At 39.9% G+C, this 16,841-nt stretch overlaps 1 protein-coding gene across 1 annotated transcript in view; it reads right to left on the reverse strand.

Moving 5' to 3' along the window:
• csmd2 (CUB and Sushi multiple domains 2) overlaps positions 1 to 10,782 on the reverse strand; it is a 245,291-nt gene extending 234,509 nt beyond the window's left edge. Inside the window, exon 1 of the mRNA XM_072447628.1 lies at positions 9,973 to 10,782. Within this exon, the coding sequence (XP_072303729.1) occupies positions 9,973 to 10,102 (130 nt within the window). The 5' untranslated portion in view covers positions 10,103 to 10,782. The remainder of the gene's footprint in view (positions 1 to 9,972) is intronic.
• Between the last annotated feature and the right edge of the window lie 6,059 nt (positions 10,783 to 16,841).

A 16,841-nucleotide genomic window follows, 5' to 3' on the forward strand; every position in this document is an offset into this window, starting at 1 on the left:
ACCGAGAAGGAGGGTCTAAGGACAGGGGAGCTTGGGACATTTGTCAAAGGACACGGGATGCTGGGACATTGCCAAGAACATTGTTTAATCTGTTTTTCACTGTCGCCCCTCGAGGCAACTACTATTGTGATTTTGGGTGTAACAAAAATAAATTGAATTGAATTGAACCGTAAGCTGGTTAAAGATGTAACATTTTTGCTGAGGATCCGCTACCTGCTCGTCTCCATTGCTTTGACTGGAATGTTCCACACTATGGCACAGTAAGAATGCATGGTATTCAAAGTATTTTGTTGCAATAAAGCACCTGTAAATGGATCAATGCAAGATGCAGAATACTTCAGGGTGTACCTTTAAGTGTACTTTCAATGTTTCATTTCAAAAATCTAAATTTACTAAATAAATAATTATTGACCTCTACACAAGTCGGTTATCAAATATTGCCCTAGCTCACTGTGACCTTGACGACACTGTACTTAGTGTATAATGTTAATTTGTCAGGTAATTAACAGTAATAATAGCATATTAAATTTGACAGACACACTTGAAACCTGAGAATAGCTTCAAAGCAATATCTCTAAATAGCCCAAATTTACGAAAAATGAATCATTAAAAACTACAGAACGAGATTGGTGTTTTTAGGTTGAAGGAAAGAGTCGTAATGATACGTTTAGAAGGAATGAGGCCATGTGCCCACCAGCATTTGCACTTATCACAGTGAGCCATGACTCTGCTATAATCTTATGATAATTTCCCTCAGTGTCACCTCCAAATTTGAGTTTTGGACCACCATGCAAGGGAATTTGTAGCTCTTTTGTAGTTCTCTTTCTTTTTGGGAGTTTGAACCCTATGTATTATATTTTACATTTTCTTACATTTTAAATAGTGGCTATTAAGTACAGGGATGTGGGGGTAGGTGATAACAGTAACTTTCTGAGTTCAAGGACTCCTCTTGTGTGAATCAATGCCAATGACACTTTGAGTAAGTCAATGATGAGTGAAGACCGTTGTTATAACATGGTTAAAAGCTCATAAAAGTACTTTCATTTTGTATTTATATATTGTATAATATATCTACTTTAACATACAATTCTTGTCCTCTCTATTTATGAATCTATTTATTACACTCTAAAATAAAAAAACAGAAGCGTGGCCGTGATTTGCAATTCGTGCATGACTTGTATGTGTGTGATGAGTGTAACAAAGCCCAGTGACAGAGCAGTGGCCATCTGGAAACACATGACAGTATGAATCAGCACAGAGGAGGACAAGGCTTAGAGGGAGGACCACGACACACAAGGGGCGGGTGGGCAGAGGACCAAACGGTGCTCAAAAGGACCAAGAATCAGGATCAGACGGCTGCTCGTACAAATCTACTCAGTAAGCTCGTAGCTGTCTAATGATCTGCTGGGACTGTTTGTTTAAGAATGCCGGACAGACATCTTGTCAAATAAAATAGTGGTTAAAAGTGAAGTCCAAATGACTGGTTAGCTCAAATGTATTAGAGATTAGTCAAGTAAATTCAATTGGAACACAAAACCAGCAAGTTCATAAGCCACTGGCCCAGTCAAGTTTCAAATGAATTTAATAATAATAGGTGAAACAATTAGATAAAAATAATACAACAAACTGATAACAGATAACATATTGAAAGGGCAAATGACTGGTTTGACTACTCATTTTACAAACTGCTGTGACGATAATTAGAATTTTGAAAAAGACTATTTTAAAAAATATATATATACATTTTATTATATATAATATTATAAAAAAATGATAATAAATGCTATTTTCGGTTAATAATTTGACTTCTTAACATAAGACTTGAAAATTGTACACTAGACCCAAAATCTATGAATTTACACATAAATTATCATTTGACAAATAATAATGATTGAAAACACCTTTATTTTGTTGAACTCCAGTTTAAAGGGTCAGAAAATGTGTTTCTTGTGTAAATTATGTGTGGAATTCCGAGTAAGTGTGATTTTGTCATGGAATTAGACATACACCCGATGCTATTCCTTAACACATTGAGAACACAATTCAACTTAGAATATGAAACGACACAGAAACATCAGACATTTGTGTGGCATGCATGGGAGAAAACGCGGGGACTGTGTCAGCCAGGCCGTTGTAAGGAGCCTGGCTGACCCTCCTGCGTCTCACCCCCGCGTCTCACCCCGTTTTTTCCCATGCTGGTTGGTTTTATTAGATATTCTGGAATAGGCGGGTCACATTTCTCATTGGTCAGCCTCACATCAAGGCACTTGGTATTTTTCCGTAGAGATCAAGCCTGCAAGGGGGGGTGCAACTCCCCCCCTGGGGCAACATTCTTTGGCCCATCTTTACGACCCTTCACAAACAAATGCTGTCACACACCCGTTCTTCTCTTAGACTAATGATGCAGATAAAATATCACTATTATGCAGATAAAATACATCACAGAAATATAATCATATATTCACATTTTATCACATTTCCCTCCTGTTTATCAAAGCATTAGTCTACTGTCTCATATGCCAAACATAACACACTTCTTTTCTCTCGGCCCACAAACTTTCACTAATCCAAGATGTAATCAAGGAAGAGATGGAATTGCGTCTGTCTTCCACTCCGCAATGTCACCTCTTGACCTTTCACAGTTCAGTGGTCACATCCCTGGCTGAGCCCCTCCTTCCACGGCGCTGGGCTCCCACCCTGTGTGTCTGTAATCCGTCTATGTGTCTGTTATCCGACACTGCCCTAACCTATCTGTTTTACCACCATTTGTTTCAAACTCCAAATGTTTCAAACTCTAAATGTTTCAAACTCTAAATGTTTCAAACTCTAAAAGTTTCAAACTCTAAATGTTTGGTCTCCACGTGTGCGCGCGTATGTATGTATGTATGTATGTATGTGCAATACAAATACATCAAACAATAATAATTATCTCAATAATTCCCCCGTTGAGCTGGCCATAAGGGTCAGTTCACAACTTAGAATTTTTAACATCAAATTTCACATCTCCTCTGTGCGTGTGGCCTGAATAATGTCACCCATCTAATGTAATATGTGCTAATCTTCTATATGTGCTTCAGGTGAGTTTCAAACTCAATCTCTCACACCTGCTCATGTGGTGCTTTACAAACATTGTGTATTAGTTTGTTCTAGCAAGTCTATATGTGTATTAAAAATCAAAATGATCCTAAACCTTCCCCTTGTACATAAGGCACATCATTTTATCAGTCTAACCATCTCTTGCCTCCGTCCTGAGTCCTATAATGTTTAAGTCCTGTTATCACTGGTTTTCATAACTTCTATAGCGTCTAAATTTAGATGATATTGTCTTATTTAAATCTATTCAATTCTTGATGAATCTCCACAATCCTTCAGGTATTTACTTTAGAATGTCAAATTCTTTCGCTGTTAATTTTAACTTTTCCCTATTACTCATCAATCAACCCCCCCTGAGGTGTTGCCGTTGATACTCAAAGATAACAACATCTGCTCCATCCTGAGTCCTCCAGATTCTTTGCCAGTCAATAGCCCCTTATCTCTGACTATCTTTTATGACTTGGTGTCGTTTGCCTTTAGTTAATGACCCATTCATGTCTTTCCAAGGAGGACATCGGACGTCACTATTTAACTTATTCCCTCACTTACGTCTACATGCAATGCGAGGTTTCCTCATGATAATACAAATAAATAAGTTACTGATATAACTTTTACTATCACTTTACTTACTACCCATTCTATGTCCAAAAACTTCAGTAGTCACTCATTTACCCACATTATCACTCCCAGGCCCGTGCCTGCATTTTATTCTAAATTTAAAAACACTTCTGTCTTTTTGTCCTGTACTTTCATCTAGTCATGCATTAAGTCCAAAAAGATAATTTTCCGTCAAGTCCAATAATAAAACAAAACAAAACAAAACGTAGCTTTGTTCTGTGCACTCAAAAAACACGATACCATAAAAACACAACTTTTGTCTTCTATGTCGGGGACAGGAAGTGTCCTGTCTGTGATCACATTCCCCCAAAATATTGGCCATCTATAAAAATCTGAATTCATCTTCATCTCTTATCAAATTTAGTGAAATCTTTATAATTGATTGTTGTCAATCAAACAAAACCCTTAAATTTGTTCTACAGAGCTCTCAAATACTAATATTTAAAACCAGCTGGGTTTAGTTTTACTTATTTCATCAGTTCAGAGCGTTCTCTGAACTGCTTTCCATTCTCCTGTCTTGTTGACCCCCCTTATCTCCCCCTCTCTGCCACGTCATCTGAACATGCTGGAAGTCTCCCTCCAAAATCCTCTTATGACTTTTCCTTTGTCTTTTTACAGTTTGGGGTGATAATTTTGGCATTATGTGGTCTCGGTCGTCTGAGAGAAATGCTACTTGCTTTACAGTCACGGTCAATGTCAAGCTTCTAGAGAAAATTCCTTATTAGATTCCTCCGGACATAAACGTGGTGTTTAAGATTCACCCGTTACTGCAAATTTTAGATCTCTCAGAATAACGCCTTGTGACCCTTGTATGATTAATTGTGATTCACACTTGTTAGTTAATCACTATTAATCCTCATTCACACATTCATACTTCTCTCTTACTTAACTCGCTCGTGCACAGCGCTTACATTCACACATATTTCCTCAGTAATATGAAACTGGGTATTTCCTCAGTAATACCTAACTGCGCATAAAAGCATACAATATTTTTCCAGTAAATATCAAACTAATGCATAAAAACGTTTTATGGCTAACTCTTTTTCACACACAAAATTTTGTCTGACCTTCTTCGTCGCCTGTGTTCTCCTGCTGCTTCGAAACGACGCGCTCTCCTCGCGGAGACTGAGGTGCGATGGGCGGCCACGGGAAAAGTGGACTTCTTTCAGCTGTGCACAGACTTCACCGATTCACCCGTCAATCTCCGCGAAGGGGCTGCTTGTCATCCGGCTCGAAGGACCAGAAAATGTCATGGAATTAGACATACACCCGATGCTATTCCTTAACACATTGAGAACACAATTCAACTTAGAATATGAAACGACACAGAAACATCAGACATTTGTGTGGCATGCATGGGAGAAAACGCGGGGACTGTGTCAGCCAGGCCCTCCTGCGTCTCACCCCCGCGTCTCACACCGTTTTTTCCCATGCTGGTTGGTTTTATTAGATATTCTGGAATAGGCGGGTCACATTTCTCATTGGTCAGCCTCACATCAAGGCACTTGGTATTTTTCCGTAGAGATCAAGCCTGCAAGGGGGGGTGCAACTCCCCCCCTGGGGCAACATTCTTTGGCCCATCTTTACGACCCTTCACAAACAAATGCTGTCACACACCCGTTCTTCTCTTAGACTAATGATGCAGATAAAATATCACTATTATGCAGATAAAATACATCACAGAAATATAATCATATATTCACATTTTATCACAGATTTCAACACACTTTTCTTCACAAACTGCTAATTGATTGGTAAAACTATATTTACAACAGGTGTCATCCCATCAAAGAAAACCAAGAAGAGAACCTTAAGAAAAATCACACCAAACAGCCGCTCAAAAGCCGGATCTCAGAGACTTTTGCTCCTTTATAGGCAAGATGTCATCCTGCCTTACGCATGTATATCTTCCATCATCCTCTTTCTAAACTCGCTAATGACGGTCTTGTCGCACATTTAATCTAAAGCGACTGAGGGTGGCAAGTTTGTGAAATCGCAGACACCCAGCACATGCCCACCAGCTTTTTCCTTACACGCTGTTAGTTGTTGAAAGCCACGTCTGCATGATGCTTGATAAGAAAATTAGCCCTCCAAATAGAGCATTTAACATTGGAGAAGGGAAATCAACCGGCACTCACAAGTCGACCCAAAACACAGGGCTCCGATTATCACACAGCTGTGTGGGTCTTATCAGTTCTCCAGCCCAACACTGAGTTCCTATTCGCTACAACGGTCACGTCCGGCCGGCACATGTACGCTTTCATCCTCATAGTCAGTCATTTTAATACGAGTTTATGTCTGACAATACACCAAGGGACAAAGTAATACCAGCGGCAAAGGTAAATTAGAATTGGTGCAAATACACAAATGTCATAGTTTAATACAACACAAAATCAAAGTTATTTCATTTGTGATGTTAAGGTTAGCAATTTACATACTTCTAAGATTCAGATTGTATTATATATAATTCCATTCCCATTTTCTCAGAGCAAAACGTTTGATTACATTTTATCATCCTATCCAACTTCATTTGTATAGCACATTTTATAAACTAAATCTGCATATAATAGCATCTTATTTCTGGGTTTTTGGAAGGTAAAATCTATTTAATTTTTTAGTAAGAAGAAAAAGAGAACAAATCTCAACTAAAAGTTATATTTCAACATACAAAAAAAAGTCACCATCAAACATCAAGGCGATTATCTGTACCATTAAACAGATTACAACACTGTGGATATATTGAAATTAATAAATGCCTTGACCTTGGTAAATGACGCAAGATATTTGAAACAATTTGTGCTTTTGTCCGGACATTGCTCATGCATAAGTAATAATTTTAAGATTTTTTTTTTCTTGGAAGTGGCAGCAGTATTTATCTATATTCCTTGACACACTTGGGAATGTTTCCAGTTCTGTAAAAAAGTATTTTTTTCTTCTTTACTTTAATACCATCAAATGCTGTGCTTCACGATTCATTTTAAAGTGAAGAAGCTCGATTGCTGTTGCTTGGCAATTCTGGACACTGTGTATTATAGAATAAATTGATTTTGTCAAGAGCTCCTCTATGCATATGGTAATAACTGAATCAAGCAAGGCAGAGGATGTGGATTTTCTAACATTATCATCATAAACACTGCAGAAAACAGTTCACTATGTGTTTCTAGCATTCACCCACAAAGTTCAAATCAACCATTTAGTGAGAAAAGTATATATTAATATACATTATATTATAGTAGTAACATAACTAGGTTACATCATCTTATGCCACTTCGAGACAAATCCTGTTGTGATTTTGGGCGTTACAAAAATAAATTAAATTGAACTGAACTGTGTATTGTAACTAGAAAATGATTGATTTTTAGAATAAAAACGGTGTTATAACAAACAAATATAGTGTGTATAATATCCCCAATTGTTGCTCTAGTGCAATATTTAGGCAGAGAAACAACAAAGGCAGAATCAAAAGATTTTCTGCCACTGCGCCAAACAGAACTATCCATGGTGCTGAAAAGGACTTCAGCTCATGAACGTTCAGCTGCATCGGTCTCTGTCCTTCGTGCTGTAATGTCAAAACACGATTTCTATTGTGATCATAATAATGCTCTGATTCTCAATTTGAACGTTCGGATTTGGTTTGGAAATAAACAACAAGATAGCACGTTTGCTACACAAACATAGTAAGTATTTATGACATAAAATCATATGTGCGTCTTTGAGTGACATTCATTAATTTAAGTTGTTTTAGTCGAAAGGTTGTTCCTTTGAATTGCATTGCCTCAGCCTCCTACACTCTGGCTTATGAGTGAAAAAGTCGGAGAAAATGTCATAAAGAAGAAAAGATAAAAGGGACAGGCCCTCAAGTCCTTATAACATTACTGATCATTTCATCATCAGCACAACACGGCGGCTCATAAAAGAGTGCGCTCTTGAGAGCAGAGGCCGGTGTGGGAGTAAAACGGACGAGCACTGCGTCCACTCCTAACTCTAGCTTCGTTGTGCCAAAACACACTCACACAGACGTCACACGAGAGAGACATGTCAATCACAGCGTGCGTCAGCTCCTCCTCCGCGGCCTCTCGCTTTGTTCCCCGCGGACGTTTAAATGAATAGAGGTTGATTACCACTTATTGAGCCACGAATCCATTGGGGGCAGCTATAGTATCTTACCGATGTTCTGGAGACGGCCCACTGCTCTCTTTGTATTCACACAACTCTATCTCCGCGTATGTGTCCGCCGGGAGCAACAATAAGCCCTATAGACCGCGGGTATTGACGGGATACAGAATAAGAACGTGAAACAGATAGGATAACGTGTACAATTTGACGAAAAAATCTGTGGAACTTTGGGACTGGTGTTCCCCGTAGCTGAGCGTGAGGCTTTGGTGCCGCTCAATGGGAGGATGGGGCAACTGCTGGTGGCTGCAGCTGCACCGCGGGGACACTGCTGGTGGCTGCAGCTGCACCGCGGGGACACAGGCGCGCGCGCGCGCACGCACGCACGCACGCACGCACACACACACACACACACACACACACACACACACACACTCTCTCTCTCTCTCTCTCTCTCTCTCTCTCTCTCTCTCTCTCTCTCTCTCTCTCTCTCTCTCTCTCTCTCTCTCTCTCTCTCTCTCTCTCTCTCTATCTCTCACTCCACGTTCCAGTACTGCGCGATAATATATATATTTAAAACATACTGTACACGGCGCGCATTCAGGTTTGTAAGTGATCCAAGACGAACAGCCTCAACTATCCCAGTGTCCCGTTAATACGCGCAGTAAGTTCAGTGTTGGCACCAAAGCGGTAGCTGTAAAAAGCTCCCAGGACGCAAATAAAAACTCGACACAAGTGAGATTTACTCCGGAGAGGGTTGGCAGTAGTATCAATGGGACCAAAGCTGCCTAGAATAAACCCACACCTGAAAAGGATAACGATCTAAGGGAGTAAAGCGTGACTGCGTGGCTGCTTTAGTGGGAGTTTGACAAGAGGGACTTTTGTGCAATGCTGAGCGCACATTAGTAGTTTTTTTCTGGTGGTGCTGATCGTGGGTTAGGTGCTGTCCAAGCCGCGTGGGCGAACGCGCAACAATGAGTCACTGTCAGATTCTTAATTCTTATCCGTGGCAGTATTCTCAGTTTTGGCTAAAAATAGGGAAATAGCTCGTTCTGGAATGTGAAGAGGCAAAGCAGTGGTAAAACACGGGAATCTCAACGTTAGAAAGAGCCACCGTTAAGGCCTCGCAACAGTAAAAGTCCCACTGTATGCACACGGTTGTGCGAAAAGAATGCAAAGGGTTCTCTGGTGAATGGCTGCGCGACTTTCATTTGCAATTAATCATGGGCAGACAGGCATAGAAGTCACTTAATTGGAGCTATCAGACGTGTTCATGAAGCAAGTTTTTTTTTTTTTTTCAACGCCAAAAAAAAGGACTCGAACTCGGATCATATGTCGAGGTTATTAATATTTAATAAAGGCTTACTGTAGGAGAGGAGATACTAGTGATAGATAAGGGGTATGTACCGAATGAATTATTTATTGTGTTGGTAAACTCAGTCTTTAGAAGTCAATACGAACCTGTAGTTTACGTTTTAATAAGGAAAAACACATTTGTCACGCATGTAAAGGATAACTAAGCAACAAACGTGTCAGAGAAGTGAAATTGCACCTGTATTTGAAGTGTTTTAACTATTTCCATAGCATGTGTATACGACGTCTGTTGGGCCATTTCTTATCCCATGGCATTAAGGCAACGACATTGGCTAATGCTGTCCAAAGATTTTATGTATGGAAAAGTTATAACACACAAATCTACCAAGCAACACTCTGGACTTCACCCACAACGTCACGCGCTTCCCTCTACTCATCCCCTCTGGCATCCTTTTCTATCATCCACTTGAAGAATATTCTCCCAATTCAATGCTCAGTACCACCAACACCATCACGCACGTACGTCAATCGTGCTTCCCCTCACGCATATCCACACATCTGCGAACACAGAAGCCCCTTATACCGCCACGCGAACGTCACCAGCATCCACAGCCACCATCACCATCTTCCTCAGCCCCTTCTTCTGAATAACTTTGGGATGCAACAGCGGCGACTGCGAGCGAGCGTCATCTCCTCAAATGCGCCTTTAGGACGCGAGGAGATTTGCATTCACAGACCAGGGGAAGAAGGAGAGAAAAGAGAGGAGGAGGGAGGGAGGGAGGGAGGGAGTGGTGCATTTGTGGTCGCTCTCAGTTGGTAGGGATGAGGACTTACCCTTTACTGAGGCACCTAGAAGCCCCATGTACAAGAACAGTAACCGGCTCCAGTGATGTGCGTGCAAAAGACGTATTCCATCCCGTTTTCTGTATGCGCATTCCGCTCTCGCTACGTCCTGGTTAGACATGGCACGGCTTTTCTTTTTTTTTTTCTTGTTTGTTTGAATTTACTGGCACGGCAGTTCTCAGATGGTCAGAAAAGGGAGATTCACTCGTTGTAGGCGCTGAGCAAAATCCCAATGCATGGAGAAGGAGGCTCGGTTCTCGCAACTGGACTGAACCATGTCATGTACAGGGACCGGCGTCTTCTGCTGTCTTATGTCTCTAAGGGTTTTACGCGTTCAGAGCTTTTTTCAGGGGTAAAGGAAAAGAGGAAGCAAAGCCCTGTCAGGCGAGATGTGATTAGAGTGGTCCCCTGTTTGGTCTACGACGCGCAAAAATCCCCACTCCTTCGCTCCAAATGTATCATTGATGAGAGGGAGAGCAAAACAAAAAAACAGCGTTCAGTTTGTCCCACTGTACTTGTATGTCCTTTTTTTCTTCTTCTTCAATTTACCTCCATTGAACATGAGAATAATCCACCTAAAAGAACTGGATCAAAGAACGGACGATGGAAAAGCCAAAGGTATCCGCATCCGGGGGGAAATAAATAAAATCAAAATCAAACCACGGGCGTGTAGAAGTTCTCCATCAGCGCCGGAGGATGACACAAGCGCGCATAAGTGGAATATGTAGGATGTTGGTATGTAATTCCCAGTATTCGCAGCGCGTGGCTCTACAGCGTCGTCTCGGGTCTGCTCGACGCTAAAGATTCAGACTGCAGACCTGCTCTCCAGTCTGCGCGCCTCTCTGCCTCTCTCTACGTGCCGCTCCCCCGCCCTCCGCTGTTCTCTGCTCTCCCCGTCTTTCCCTACAGCCAAGAACACTTTAGGGGCATTTGGAAATAAACTCAAGGGTACTACAGAAGGATACGTACAACCCCGGGACACTGGATGAAACCCCGAGTTGGCCCACAATCAAATGAAATATTCTAATTTTCTGTGCGCTGTTCACAACACGTCTTAATGACAAATGTCCATCACTTGTCATGCCCTGACAGGGTCTAACCATGTTTATCTAGTTTTGAGTCTGTCCAGATGGAATCACCTGTGCTGAGTAAATTCAATCAATACATTTTGGGCACTTTATACTAAGAAAATGTGTGCTTTTATTAGTTAGTTAGGTAAAGAAAACATGAAAAGTGAATCATAATTAAAATTGTTTCAAAAAGGACAGTTACAGTGCATCCAGATAATGTTCTTTTTTTGTATCTTTAATACATTTACAGATAATTCAAACCTTCTATCATGTTGTCCTTATTGGGTATTGTTTGTAGAATTCTGAGGCAAATAATGAATTTAATCCATTTTGAAATAAAGCTATGAAAAATAGTGGATGCATTATGTTGTAAATGCAGTTCTTAACAGTCTAGCTTAGCACAAACAAAACTCATCCCGATGACCCCTTGATCCACCTTTAGTGAGACAATGCTATCTGAGACAAAAGCAAAAGAAAGCTCAAAGCTAGTGCAATGCATACTTCTTCATGTAGTGTGTAGTACCACTCCCAATGGCAACGTACATAACCTCCAATAACAAATAATGCAAAACATATGACTTTTATAAAGCCAATAACTCTACTTGCATGGTTTAATGGACTTTCTATAGCTTATCTCCATTATCATCAAAAGTTAGCCCAGCGCTTTAATGCAGATGTCTACTTCCTGCTCAGCACACTTGAAATTGATGGCTAACCGTCCGGAACCCACGGCCTGTAAATGCGAATGTCACTCCCACTTTTGCATACGACCGCTGTAATTAGCTGCATTTCTATTCAGGAGGCACAAGGGAGAAGAGAAGTCAGGAAGCATTGGCCTTATATGTATCTCCAGCTTATGCGGGGAATCTTAAACGGGCTGTGGTCAGACACTGCTTATTTATTCAGGGTTATAGTTGGTACATATAGTGAATAATTTACACCCGCAGTATGCAACAACATTCAACAGCCCAAACTCACTCTATGTCAGTTCACTGTTTGTGCTGAGTGATGTTTTAACCGTATGTGCTATGGAGATAAGCACGCGACTTCACCAAACTAGGTATTTAAGGCCATAAACGTGCATGTAATTGAATAATGAAAGATAGAGTGGTATCATGTTTTTTGTTAAATATTCCAGGCAAAGAAAATACATTACAAAGACAAGCTTTTGGACCAAGGCAGCTCGATGTGCTCTACGTCCGCACAGAACAAACGTAAATTGGATGCATGCCATGTTATCCTGGGTAAAGGTAAAAAAGAGATTTAAAGCCTTATTGCTTAATCTGACAAGAAGTGAAAGTACCTAAATTACCAAGTATGTTTTATCAAGATCTACGTATGTTTTAGTTCTGATAAGTACAATTGTTAAACCAGAAATGCCACAGAGGTGACAGTATTATTGCTAACGGTAAACATCAATATAAAGTGCTCTTGAAAATATATCTTCTTTCCCTAAAGTAGTATCCAAGAAACCTGAAAATTGTACTGTGGAATATGTCTATTAACTACAATGAGTAACGTTATCCCTCTATTCCCAGTGTAATGATATCAACATAAACTAGGCCCATAAACTAGTTCTGTGTTTGTTGTTATGTATTTGTATTCATTATTTGTAGTATTAGCATTAGTTTTGCTATAACAGTAAATTCTACGTAATTGATACTGATCAATTAGTAATTAATTCAATTATTGTAGCTGAGTTTGGGTTTAAACTTGGGTTCAGTTGTGATTGTATTGCTGTTACTGCTCAGATGCTTTCAGACTTATGCCATTAATTAAAACAGATAAATTGAAATAAAACACCACCATACACATGTTCCAGGAGTTTTACAGAATGTCTATTTATTTATTTAAGGAAATAGCATTTACATTGGACGAACCAGATGCAATTTTTTAAATGTACGTAGCAGAATTTGCTAATTTTCAACACCTGTCCATTAGGCCAATTTAGAGTTGCCAATTTGCCTAATACATACATGTCTCTGCCTCCTTCTTGGGAGGCAAGAGCACAAACCACCTTTGCCACCGTGCACCCCAATATAGTCCATTGCTACAGTTATATTTCCTGTTCTTATTAAATTGCTTTTCATTATAACTAACCAGCACACGCTTAGAAGTAAAAGATGTTCACTCAGAACTCAAAAGGGGCGGCATCTTGTTGTGTCTAACGCCTCTACCTCGCTCCATCTGGAACCACCCTTATGCACCAGTGGACGCATATGACCATGTGACATGGTGTGCAAGAGCATCTGGCCGAAGGCAAAGAAGACCAAAGAGGCCTTAGACATGTGGCAGAAAGTTCATGCTACCAATGTCCAAAAGCACAGTAGTAACAACATGCCTGGGGAGAGGTAGGGACCCAGCACATATAGGCTAGTAAACTTAACTTAATTCAACTTAACTTAACTTAAGAATAACATCCAGTTAGTTGCAGTGTAAAAACACTGGGTTTGTGACATTATTTCTGGCAAGAGTGGATATGACAGGTCAGACTACAAAGATCACAAACATGAACATGATAATATTTAAGATTTTACAACAGTTTGACCATTTTGGTGGAGTTTACAATATTACTTCCTGGTTGGACATGAACAGCAGATGTGACAGAGATAAACGGTTATCTAACTTATAGCACTCATACTGTAAATAAGAGCCAAAATTCATATAAATTAAAACAGTTATGATTTGACAAATATGTTTAAGCTGCCATAAAATTGTGTCAGTTACATGTAAATTGTCCCAGCATTTTCGATGTAATGTTGCTTATTGGTGACATAGACAGAGGAACATAGACAGAGGGACTGTTTTATGATTTATATATATATGTAGTATAGGTTCTATCAAGATAAAGTAATAATGAGAAAAACACAAGAAGAGAGGCATATGCACTTGTGAAGCTCCAAGTCTGTAGGAACACATTCCTGCAGTCTTTAGCTAGAGAACAGTCTCTAACAAACGGGGGCTGTCCTTCGTAGCTCACCCCGCGTGAACCGCGGCTATTTAGGCACAGTTAGCTTCAAACGTTACTTCTTTTGATCCAACGCTGTGCCGCTGTGTCCACGCTAGGCTACGTCACGGGGTGGGCAGGGGATGCACGCTCACGCTGAGACTCATCACAAGGTGGGTGGGGGAGGCAGATCTTCGCCAGGGTGGGGGCGAATCTCAAACTAAGCCCTCTGCATTTCCGGGTTTGTGATCCAAGATAAGGGTGATATTTTATAACTATTATGTTATGGGTGTCGCTTGTTATTATCAAACATACCCTTAAGATGGACTACGAAACGGGAAAATAGCATAATATGGGACCTTTACGAAGGATGTAAAAATAACTAATTAAAGTTTCTAAACAAGCAGCAGATTTAGCATTCAAATGGTTTAAAATTCACTGGCAAGTCGCTAGCTATCCATTTAATCTCAGGAATAACTAAGGTTTATGATCCATGAAGTAACATGTGCTGTTTTATCAACCCTTTAATTAACCTGAAGTCATTCTCAAGCACACGGCATATCTGTGGGGGTTTGCATCCACACCATAGCTCTTATTAGAGTACATTTCAATCCAGACCAAACCCCGGACCATAGATCAAGTGTGTTGCTGTGTGGCCGTTGGCCTACTGTACAATGTTAATTCACACCATCTGTTGAGCGGGTGCCTGAAGTCACTGTGACGTCTTGGTTATCATAGGCGTCCCAGCTCTCTTTGGGCCGTCTGTTCTGCATCGCGGCATCTCCGTCCACAGGCTGCTGCTGCGCCTGACTAAATAGTAGGCTCATTAAAAAGTCATGAATTGAAGGGGTGCTATGCATACAGTGGAGTCATGCTCTTTCTGACTCATCCTCATGTCGTAGTCACGTCTTCATAACCACAAGCAAGTCTTCTGATAAGGAATATAGCTCCTTCCACGCGTTGTGCACTATAAAAATAGTATTTTTTTGTGTGTTACATTAAAAGAGAGAACCGACACAGGGAGAGAACAAAACAAATAATAAAACAAATATTTCACATTTATATAATAGTCTGTTAAATACGTTTTTTCCATTTTATGAATGTCAAAGCAGCCTTTTAAACAAACAAACAAACAAACAAACACACACACACACACAGAGAGAGAGACACACAACAAGAAAAAACATTCCAAATCAAATAGTTACTTTCATTTGCAAGGATTTGCTCCACCATAAAATGTAATATTGGTTTACATTGTGGCAAATACATGATACAGGAAAAAAAAAAAAATATATATATATCTCATGACCATTATCAACAGATACATTTTCGGACATTTTAAACAATAATGTAGCAAAATAAAGGTGTTATTTGGAATTTCTACTTGTTAAATGATTATGTAATGTAGTAATTCATGGATTTTGGCCATTGTATACAGTATACAGGAATTATCTCACATGAATTTCTCACACCAATGTCACATCTGCTCCTCATGTCCAACCGGGACCGGGAATTGTAAACCTCAAACAAATTGTCTTTGAAAAAAAATACATGTTAAATAATGTTTTGTATAATGTAGTGTCTAACCCAGGGGTGTCAAACATACGGCCCGAGGGCCGCATCCGGCTCGCCAAACGTTTTAATCCGGCCCGCCGAACATTTAAAATTAATATTTTAATTTTTTTTAATAAAATTTCTCACCCGGCAGTACTCACTGCGTTGTGTATTGCCGAGGAAAAAGTGCTGAGGGAAGTAAGATGCGCGTTTGCTCACTTTACAGCACTTACGCACCTCAGAACAGAGGTCTGAGCGAGGACAGAGACGTGTGGTTTGGGAAACACCTGGAAGAAAGAAAGGAGACGGTTTTGTGGACGTTAGAGCTGTGCTAAAAGTGGAGCTAATGTGGAGCTAACAAGAAAACTAACTTCTGTGATGATGCTCTGTTCTGTGAGGAAAACATCCAAACCTCTACAAACCTGGACAGATCCGAAGCCACAGGGAAAAACACAGGTCAAAGTGTGATAAATTCTGAACATGACTGTGTCCACACTAACGTGACTGTGAATACAAACACAATGCACTCATTTGAGTCACTACATGAATCATTTTGTTAAACTATGCTTAACTATGAAAATAGTGAGCTCATATTGAGTTTGAGCAGAAACATGTCTGTGATATGAACATTTAATATCATAAATCACATCAAAAGTCCATGTTCCTGTTCCTGCTGCTGCATGAATATGGACTTTCACCTGCTGCAGTCTCCACAACTATTACTAGGCTGTAAAAAGCTATTTATTTCTTATATTTTTTATTGTTTTATTTTGTACATAATATTTGGCCCACGATTTGACAAAAGAGTTTGGTTTGATGGAACACTGTGGCTCATGCACTTATTCTATATTTTCAAGGCATCCCGCTTGTCTCCAGGGATATCCAGGGACTATTCACTGTCACAAAACAGTTCAGAATGGTTGAACAATCCAACTTTGTGAAAATGTAGAATTTGTGGTTAAAACATAAAAACAATCCTCAGATTTGTAAATGTACCCAACCATCAAGACACAGCCCAGAGACAGCTACAACACTTGATTATACAAATAAAAAAATGTACACAGATTGTGTTAGAGACGTAGAGAGCTTGTAAAGTATTACTTCCATTGGTTGGTTTGAGAGTGATGTACTGTATATGCTGCAAATATGTATAAAGTAACACAACTTATTTTGTTAGCATTGGATATCAGAACTCTTTCAAACTTGGACAATGGAGTGTTTTCACCAAAGAAATCTTTACGTTGTGCTTGCTACTACTTCTATATTTGGACTATAAAATGTTTCTTATT

Source organism: Eucyclogobius newberryi, unplaced genomic scaffold, assembly GCF_026437365.1.
Source record: "Eucyclogobius newberryi isolate DKJ021-1_F unplaced genomic scaffold, fEucNew1.0.hap1 SCAF_16, whole genome shotgun sequence".
NCBI classification, from domain to species: domain Eukaryota; kingdom Metazoa; phylum Chordata; class Actinopteri; order Gobiiformes; family Gobiidae; genus Eucyclogobius; species Eucyclogobius newberryi.